This window comes from Tauraco erythrolophus, chromosome 8 (assembly GCF_009769465.1).
Source record: "Tauraco erythrolophus isolate bTauEry1 chromosome 8, bTauEry1.pri, whole genome shotgun sequence".
NCBI lineage: Eukaryota > Metazoa > Chordata > Aves > Musophagiformes > Musophagidae > Tauraco > Tauraco erythrolophus.
The window spans coordinates 22,107,593-22,117,641 of NC_141472.1; the positions used below are offsets into that span (position 1 = coordinate 22,107,593).

Genomic DNA, 10,049 nt, shown 5'->3' on the forward strand with positions numbered 1-10,049 from the left:
ACTTCGGGGCTGTACCACAAACTCTCCTGAGTTGTGTGGGGAAACTGGTGGAAGTGAATCAGCTAAAGGCTTCTAAAAATTCTTGAGTCTTGTGTCACCTCTGCATTCAAGGGTAGAGAAGGCAACCAGGACTCTTTCTTAGTGTTGATATTTGTGAGCTTAAGCAAATGAGGCCCATGAAAAAGGGTTCCCTTGCTGCTTGGTCTTCTGCCTCGCCCTCCTTATTGATCTTCAGATCCATGAACCTGTTTTTTCCCCTTGTGGGAAAAACTTTTACAAGCCTTTCCTCTGATGAGAAAAAACACCTCCCTGTAGACTGCCAGGATGTGCCGGGCGTGTTTAGTGTTGTTCTTTGTATATTCAAGATCCCATTGGGGTAGCAGAGTTAGAGTTCCCGTGTTTACATGCATTAATGGAGCTGCTCTGGCCAGTTTTAAATAGTGTTACAGAAAACCTGCTTCCTCTAACAAGATTGCTCACGGTTGTGCTCTCTCTAACTTAACTATTCAAGCACTGCACATAGCCTTGATTACAGTACTTGGAAGTAGCTTCTCAGCATCATTATACAATTTATTCAAGCATTTTATTAAGAAGCTCAGACATAGCCTTAGGTCTCATGTAGGCACATAAGAAGATTTGGTTAATATCTTGGAAAATATAAAAGTGTAATCTTTGCCTGCTTAAAACTATTTCTTTCAGTTCTTTTAGAGCAAATTAACTGAAAGAAGTCAGTGGAGCCACACTGCTGAAGGATCAGGCAATGCTGAGAAGAATGGGCCTCCTACATTGGGCTACTAAGGTGAACAAGCGGTGTGCTATATAACATGTAAAGTAAGCAGATGTTAAGTGTTCGCTGTTCTTTGTGGAGTTCAACAAAAGCAAAGCACTACCGCTATTCCTGGTAGGAAGGAAAGCAAATTATTTAGATGTGAAGGGAAGAAATGAAGCTGTTTCTGCACTCCTTTGGGATTAACATACAGTAGCTGAGACCACCTGACATTTTCAGGCTGTGTTATCTTTCCTGTCTAATCTTTAATGAGTGAATAGTGCGCATTTTCCCTTCTTTTCTTCACATGTGCATCCTAGACTTGTGGAGAGCTGTCTAAAATAAGGGAGAATGTGGCAGTGTGACTGACATCTCCTTTCCATTCAGATGAGAGATCTGCATGTGGAGATCACAGGCACGCCATCTGATCCTGAATAAAGCATGTGGGATATGACCTCAAGTGAAGATATGGGCTTTGGTCTAATAAAATTTTTTTAACCTGCTTTGTAATTAGAGCCTGTTTTGAAAGTGTGCTCTGTGATGGCTGGTTCATGTTAAAAAGGAAAATGAAAAATGTTTTGGGGTATATCAGTTAATACTGGAATGTTTAAACAGCTCAGGGACTGTTTAATAAGAACAGGGACTTACAGATAATAGGACTATATTGTTTTTGCAGACAACCCTACCTTTTAAAAATACAAAAATGTAGGCACACACTATTGTTTCTGAGGAAGCTGGTGATATGGATATTTGTACACAGAAACACCTAACTTGTGAAAAATATCACAGTTTATGGCATTTGAATATTATTTTCCATTTCAAATATAAGAGTCTCCTAAAAAAAGGTGGTTTTTTCGTTTTCCCCCTTGTGGTTCATTGTTCCTCCTACTAAACACTGTGGAGATATAATAGTTCAGGACATCTCGGTCACTGTCATGGTAAAAGTCTGTGATTCAGCAGCAACAGGAAATTACACATGTGAAAAAGATTGCCTTTTATGATGGGACAGGTTGACAGGAAGGGCAAATTATGATGTTGCCTAAAGTGAGTTACTTGATGGGTATTGGCATCAATGGCTAGGAAAAGCCGGTGACCGATGCCCTAGAGAAGGGTGATTAAGATGAGCGAGACGGAGGTTCTTACCTTAAGGCAAAGGTTACATTATATTGTTAGGCTAGAGAGAACAATTAAATCCAAAGCATAAAAAGCCTGTGCTCACTTAAGGATGAGGTAAACCAGGCTTCAAACACATGCTGCTGCAGGCACAATTGTGCCAATCATGGGGGAATAAAAAACGTAACCCTTACAGGAGACATCTGCACCAGCAGAAGACTCTAGTGTAGATGCAGCAGGACAGACAAGATAGCGCTTTTGCTGGTACAGCTTCTTTTTTACTCTGGAGGAGGGGAGGCAAAAGTGCAGGAGAGGAAGGGTCACTACGGTGATGCACACATTAAAGCGGCTTCTCGTATACAATATTCCTACACTGGTAAAGTGTTCCGTGCTTAGGCAGAGCTAAAGGGGATCAGATGTCATAAAGTGGATTATTACGATTTTTTTGTAATTTAATTTTATGAAAGGAAATTCTGGCCTGGCCTTGCTACCACTAACGGAGAAACCAGAACCTATACAGAGACTGTACAAGGCCTCTGCACCATTAAAGAGTGCACTTAAATGGTTCAGCAAATAGCGACTCGGTTCACACTGAGTACAAACTCACCACTTCTTCAGGAGTTCCTGGGCACTAACTTCAGTACATTGCAGCATGGGATTCACTGCACAGCCACCTGCAGAGGAGATGGACCCCCACTAGGTACTTACACACCAGAGTGGGCATCCGTAACCTTTCTCAGTGAGCACACAGGATTCGTACACAGCCTCAGGCTGGGCCCCGTTAACATGGCTAAAGCAGCACTGTAATCACCAGACCTGGGTCAGGGACGTGCTGGGATTTTGTGTGTACTCGAGTAAATGTGTACCACGAAAAAATTAAGAGATGATGAGAAGAAAAACAGGATCGATGGCCTCCAGGTTAAAGGCCAAATCTCACTATCCATACTCTCCAACTGACTCGTCACAATCACGAGGTCAAAATACATGTTTTCTTTGGTTTTCATTATCCATACTGAAACACCTCTATGACTTCAAATCAGTTGGGAGTAAATATTAACAGGGAATAAACCCCATAAGCTTATTTAAAAGACCCTTTGAATTACACACACTTCTGCTGATTTTCTCTGATCAAGACTGTTCTTTCAATCAGCCTTGGATCCTCCTCTGTGCTGCACTTTAACACTTACCTGACAATTGTGAGCCTTGCTGGTTGCTGAACACTTCCCGGTCCTTGGTGGCTTGGATGCTGTTTAAATGCAAAGTCATTGAAGATAGCTGCTAGGCAGTCCCTTTGGAGGAAAGCTTTGCTTTTCAGTTCCGTAGTCTCGAAGACTTCAGGAGCCTGTTTGATAAGTATTTTTAAAGAGTTTGCCAAGAAAATCTAAGAGGTCTTTGAGTTGACTCCATCATGTGCCAGAGTGGCAGACCCCACATTTTTACCAGAGGACTCATGAGAATCTCATAAAAAGTGTAAAATAATTGGAGAGATTAAAATAGAGAAAAAAAGATTCTACAGCAAGCCATGAGATCTGACAATAAGCTAGGCACTATACTTTCATTTCTCACCACTCAGTACAGGGATAAACTGTCAAGATCTAATAAATGGTACAAGGCTCATTTAAAAGTGCCTAGATAATTGTGCAACTACTTGCACAGACATATAATTTACCCTATTTATGAACTTTTGAGTGGTCTGCTAAAATCCTTTAGTATCACTGAACAGTAAAATGTATCTTTCGTCTCAAGAGTTTCAAGACATCAGCATTTTATATTCCCCATTTCTAAGGTATTCAAGACTAACATTAGATACAGGTGAGAATTTACAAACTGAAATAGTTAAGTTGTAGTTACTTTAAAACTTAATGCAATCTCTCAAAATCTGCAAATAATTTGAGATTAAATATTTCTTTCAAAAATCACATCTATAATTTAGTATGGAAGGAAGAATTACATGGTGAAGGTGCTAGGAAGGACGTCTCCCAATACAGTTTAAAAAAACTTTATCCTACTTTTTCTGTAATAGTAGTTGAGGAGGTATGAAGCATAACTTTACAATTTGTTGGATTATTGCAGTGAGAGTATGGTCAGTCAGGACCAAAAGGTGAATCCTGCAACCTTCTCCCAGGTGAAAGTCTTACTCAAATCAATATGAAAGTTTTATTGTGATAAAGCCCCATTTGGATTATGTGATTTGGCCCTTAACTAAAAATAATTTGATTAACAACATGTAAAATAAAACTAGCTGAAGAATAATGTTGGTTGGTTTGATTTTTTTTAAATATTCTCTACTTAAATTTTTGTCCAAGTGCGAAAGACACTTTTCAACACAGAACGCATGCCAAATCTCAAGTTTTTAAACCAAATCTTGATTTTTTGGTAGAGATGAATTAATTTGAACTAACTACAAGATGAATTAGTTTATATGATGTGTCTATTATACCAATGACATTTAAGTTTTAAAATTCAGAAATGAATTGACCTTGAGCAGCATATGTACTTAAAATGTATAATTAAAAAGAATATTAATCATTTAATTTTATAAAATGAACAGCTGTTCTAGTTGATTGGAAAGAGCTAAAAGTGTAAAATGTATTTTGTGAATGCAAAATTAAAAGTTAATTTTATTAGACTGCAATTTGCCAACTAGAAATAAATTCTTGAGATGTAAGCAATATATTTTTGTAACGCTCTACCCATACATCAGAAAGGTCACATGTATATTTAAATGCCATATTACTATAAAAGTTTAACGATTTCAATTGAAAAGCTATCATATGATTTAGCTATTTAGAGATGAATATGGAACAGCTATGATGGATATGCCCTCTTTTTTCCAATGAACTATTTACAAGCTTTAGAGGGAAATAATGTTTCATTAAATATTTTTTATATTCTAAACTGTTACTTTTACTTACCTTGTGTCATGAATCCCTGATTTTCTGCGGGTTTTTTTCTTTTTACTATTCTCACAGATTAAGATTTTCATTAGCATTTGACATTGTGGGTTTTCACTTAAATGCATCTCTCTCTCATGACAGGTATTTAACTAATTTTGACTGTACGTATTTTTAACCTGTGCACTTTCATGCTTTAAATGTAGTCATTATACAGATGTTATGCAAGGTGCATAGGCTACGACATGCCTTTTTTTTTTTAAATCAGATACCACCACCCCCTTGACACAATGCAGGCATTGCCTGGGCTATGGTCTTTTGCTTATAACATAAATTACTTGCAGGCTCACACTTCAGTGGCTGGTAACTTTCAGTATTTCAGTACAAGTTGTTTCTTGAGGAAGGAGTAAGAACCCAAAATAATCAGGCTTGACCAGCCAGCGTAGATGCTGGGTAAATTCAGTTTGTCATCCAAGTGGAGGAAAATCTTTCTATAACGGTCCAGCTTAGAAATCCTCATTATTATCAGGCTATTTTCTGCTTGTTACACCCGCTCTAACAGGAACGGTTTTCTAGTTCTTAGTCAGGCTAGACTCGTGCCAGAAACCAACTAATACATTGCTTCAGCTCACATTAATACTTCCTCTTGATCTCGGCACTTACCTAGCAGTGAAAGGCCATTAACGTGTGGCAACATCCCAGTCCATTATTCTTCCCTGTAAGTGGAACTTTTGTACTCTGGGCTACTGTCATTGCCCCTCTACTGCTACCAACAAAAGCACTTTACTGTGCTGTCCGTTTTAAATAGGTCTGACCTGAACACAGAATTGGAAGACTCTTTAGTGAAACAAACTCTCTTCTAACGCAGTCCTGAATTCTGTAACACTACATTCTTAATGTAACTTAATACCAAAGAAAGGAAGCAGGTTGCCACTGTGGGCCATAAAACATTTTAAAAAGCAGAAAACATTGTTAGTCCTGATGACATATTTAAATCATATGTCAGCAGGAAATGGGATGCACTTTTGTCTCAAAGACTTTTTTGACTAAGGACTTCTGGATCAGGTCCATCTGTTACTTCCTACCTTGCTGTCGCTCATTCTGTAACACTAAAGGTATCTTCTACTTAATATGCTTCAACAATATGCCTCTAGAGCCTAAATCTTTGGCGAAAGAAGGCTAACCAATGAAACTAAACATATTTCTCACCAGGCTTTCTGTAATAGGACAGGTTATAGAAGATAACCTTTACTACCTTCAGTAGTAAAGAAGGTAACTGCTTGGTTATTAATTTAATAAGTTGACCCTAAGAATATGGTGTAGGAAATTAATTCAGAATAAACATTAAAATATTGAGCTGTACCATGGTAACTGTCCATAAACTTCTCATTATTTCAGATGTGAGGGTTCTGGTGGTATTGTCTCACCTCATTATTTCCCGAGAGAACAGATTCTCTGTGGTATCTGACACCCATACAAACACATCAGTTTCACACATTCTGTCATTACAAACGTTTGTTGAGCTGCTGCTTTTCTTGATCCAGAAGCCTATGGCAAAGTGTATCTCTATCATTATGGTTGTGCAGAAGCTTGTTTGACAACTTCCACCAGAGGAACCCGTCTGAGGCTGAACAGTTCCGTATTAGTCCCAGTGAGGTTTTGATGGCACTTTTTATTTGGCTGTCTCATTAGGTAACCAGAAAATAAAGATGACTTGGTAAAAATATAAGGAGCAAATAACATATTCTCTATGTTAAAATGCAAAATTTAGCAAATGACTAATCAGGTTCCTCATTTGTTTGTTCTACACAAATTTCAGCTAAAAAAAGAAACAGGGAACTCACTGCAGTAAAAAGGGTTATAATTTTAAACAGAAATTTGCCTAAACTCATCCTTACGTGGTGCCCAATGAGACATAAGGAACCCTAAAAGTTGTCACTGTCTACAAAGTACTTTTAAACAGTTTTGTGCCACGTATCTTCCCCTGTGCAGGAGAGTGATTGCCATTCCGTCACACTGGGAGGATGACAAGTGTCTCACCCTTAAATTCTTCGATTTTACACAGAGTTAACATGCGGAAAGCACGTTTTGGCTGTGCCGTGCCAATGGCTGGCTGTCCCTGTGGCCTGGACCTCTCTGAGAAGGGGCGTTATTAACTTCGACTACCGCCCACCTCCGCTCAAATGCGTATCCCCATCCGCAGTACTTGCCCCGTACGTGCACTCCCAGTACTGGCACCATGTGTTTCTCTTTTGTCTCACAGTGTGTAGGAAATAAAACAATGATAATAATTAAAAAAAAAAAAAAAATCAACAACCACAAAGCCAAACCAACAGGCCAACATCGCTCCGAAGAAGCTACGGATTTTAAAGGCGTTTACCATGAGCAGCTCCCGGGTCACCGTGCGCTGAGCTCCGCTTGACCGCGGCGATGAAGCTGGACACGGCCCAGCGGGAAAGGTGGGACGGCGGCGGCCGCCTGCGGCGGGGCCCGGCCCTCTCCGGGCGGGCGGGGGACAGCCCGCGGCACGATCGAATGAAACCGACGCGGCGGGACCTTCCCTGCGTGACCCCAGTGTTAACGTGTTTATTTCACGCTGCAGTCGCGGGTCGCTTTACAGAAACATCTCATGCTGGAGCCCCGCGCGGGGCCGAGGACGAGGAGAGAAACACTTGTATTCGAACAGAACTATTAAATAACCTGTACACAAAACATCAGTCTCTTCCCCTGAAAGCACCGGGGGCCGGACCCCCGCATGGGCGGGCGGACGCTGCCGCCCCATCCCCGGGCACCCACAAGCCCCGACCCCCGAGGCGGGGACCGAGGCGGCCCCGCTCCCGCCCCGACGGCCGCGGCCTCCCCTCAGCCGTGCCCCGGGGCGACGGGGGCGGGGGGCGCCTACCCCAGGATGAGGGCCCGCGGCAGCTGCGGCCCCGGGACCCTACGAGCGTCCAGTCCCGGGCCTGAGGGTCCGCGGAGGCCACGGCTACTGCCGGCGCCGCCCCCTGCCCGAGCTCCCGCTCGCCGGGCCCGACACGAGTCCTAGAGCCGGCCGCCCGCTCCCCCGCCGCCGCCCTGCCCCCGGCTGCGGAGCGCCCTCAACCCGCGTCCCCGTCGCGGCGCGGCTCAGCTCGGCCCGCGGGTGCGGCGGCCGCCGCCCGGCCCGGGCCGGTCCCGCCCCGCCGCCCGGCGGTCACAGGTCGCGGCCGTCCTCCCGCTTGACGCCGTCCGCCGCCGCCTTCAGCTTCTTGTTCTGGTGAGTCTTGACGTGCTTGGCCAGGTGGTCGCTGCGCATGAAGCGCTTCGCGCACTCGGGGCAGACGAAGCGCTTCTCGCCCGTGTGAGTCCGCAGGTGCCGCTGCAGCTCGTCGGAGCGGGTGAAGCTCTTCCCGCAGAAGAGCCAGTTGCAGACGAAGGGCCGCTCGCCCGTGTGCCAGCGCAGGTGCGCCTTCAGGTGCGAGGTCTTGCCGTACACCTTGCCGCAGCCGGGGATGTGGCAGATGTGCTGCTTCTTCTTGCCCGGCTCCGCCTCCGGGGCGCTGCCCGCGGCCGACTGGCAGTTGGGGCAGCGGCAGCGGCGGCACCTCCTGGCCGTGGCCGCCAGGGGAGACTTGGTCTGCAGCAGCGCGGCGATCTGCGTCTGGTACTGGGCGAAGTCCGAGTGGCCCAGCACCAGGCTCCGCGGCAGCGCCGCGGCCGCGGGGAAGCGGTGGCCGCAGCCGCCCGGGGCGCCGGCCTGCTGGATGCTCCACCAGGGGATGTCCTCGGGCGGCGGGTTGGGCGAGAGCTGCCGGCAGGGCTGCGCGGGCGGCAGCAGGTTGGAGTAGCCGGGCGGCAGGGCGGCCTGGGCGGCGTAGGGGACGTAGGCGGGAGGGCAGCTGGACGGCAGGGCGGCCATGGAGGAGGGCAGCATCTTGACGGGGGGAAAACTCGTAGGGGTAGGAGGGGTCCGCCGGGGGGGTGAGGGGCAGTTCGTGCGCCCCCCCGAAGGAGGGCTGCAGGTGGTTCTTCTGAGGGGTCAGCCCCAGGCTGGGGTGCGGCGGCGGCAGCCCCCCCGGGGAGTGCGCCGGCATCTCGCCGCTCCACGGGTGGAATATCCTGGAGGGAGATCCCAGCGTCGGGTCGTAGGAGACCTGCAGGAAATCCGAGGGCGCTGCGCCCGGCTGTCCGATCCGGCTACAGGTGGCGGCCAGAAGAGCCAGGGGCGAGTGCTTGGCCAAGTCTGGGGAGGCGCTGGGGGTGCGGTCCTGCGAGGGAGCGGGAGAGGGAGGGAAGGAGGGAGGAGAGCGCGTTACTCGCCGCCCGCCACCGCCCACCCGCGGGAGCGGCCGCGCCGCCCGCGGGAAACTTTCTGCGCCTCTGCCCGCGCTGCCGGAGGCGCCCGCCGCTCCCCGCACGGCCGGCAAACTTTCCGAAAACCGCGCACGCCAAGCGGGCAGCACGGGCCCGCCCAAAGACCGGTCCCGCCTGCGGCTGCTGCCGCCGGCCTCGCCGCCTTTCCTGGGCCGGGAGCGCCTGGGGAAGCGGCCGCCGCGGGCAGGGGGTAGCCCCCGCCCCGGGGCGCTGCCTGGAGTTACCGCCGGGCTCCTGGCGGGAGAGGGAAAGTTGCCGGCCCGAGGACACCGAACCCGGCGTCTTCACCCCCGCGGGGATCCCTCCCTACTTCTGCCAGACCGCCGCGGGGGTGAAGCCCCGGGAGGGAGGGAGGGAAGCGGCAGGCGCCGGCTGCCCCCGCGCAAGGTGGGTCGCGGCTCCGCCGCTCCGTGGGATGCGGCCCTCTACGAGCCGTCCCGGGCGCGGGTACTGACCTGGAGGAAAGCCTGGAGGGAGTCGTTCCGGAGGACAGCCACCGCGGCCATGGCTACTACTCCCGGGGCGAGGGGAAGGCGCCGGGGCACCGCCGAGGCATGGAGACGGCGAGGGGAAGACGAGGAGCTGCCCAGCTTCCTCCCCTCTCTCTCTGTTTCTCTCTCCTTCCCTCTGATCTCTTCGCCTCCGTGCCTGTCCCACCCCCCGCGCTGCGCGATCTCCGCGGACTGTCTGACTGCACCAGGATCACCTCCAAGAATTTGATAAGGACTTTGCTGGGCCGCCAGCCAGTCAGAGGGAAGATTTATGGCTTTGAAGTTTGCCGCTACCCAATCATCAAAGAATAGCGGCTCTTTCAGAAGCGAAAGCAAATCCTTTGAATCCACAAAGCTCCTATGGTGTGTTTGTTGGTCTGGATAAAAGAACTGATTATTAGGGGGGATGGGAAGGGAGGAGATAAAGGCGGG

The 10,049-nt window shown here is 48.1% G+C and overlaps 1 protein-coding gene across 1 annotated transcript; it reads right to left on the bottom strand.

The window, feature by feature from the left end:
- Window positions 1-7,966: 7,966 nt before the first annotated feature.
- SP5 (Sp5 transcription factor) lies at window positions 7,967-9,632 on the bottom strand. Its single transcript, XM_086615929.1, is given in 3 exon segments — window positions 7,967-8,695; window positions 8,697-9,020; window positions 9,582-9,632. Coding segments are annotated over 3 exon segments (1,104 nt in total).
- Between the last annotated feature and the right edge of the window lie 417 nt (window positions 9,633-10,049).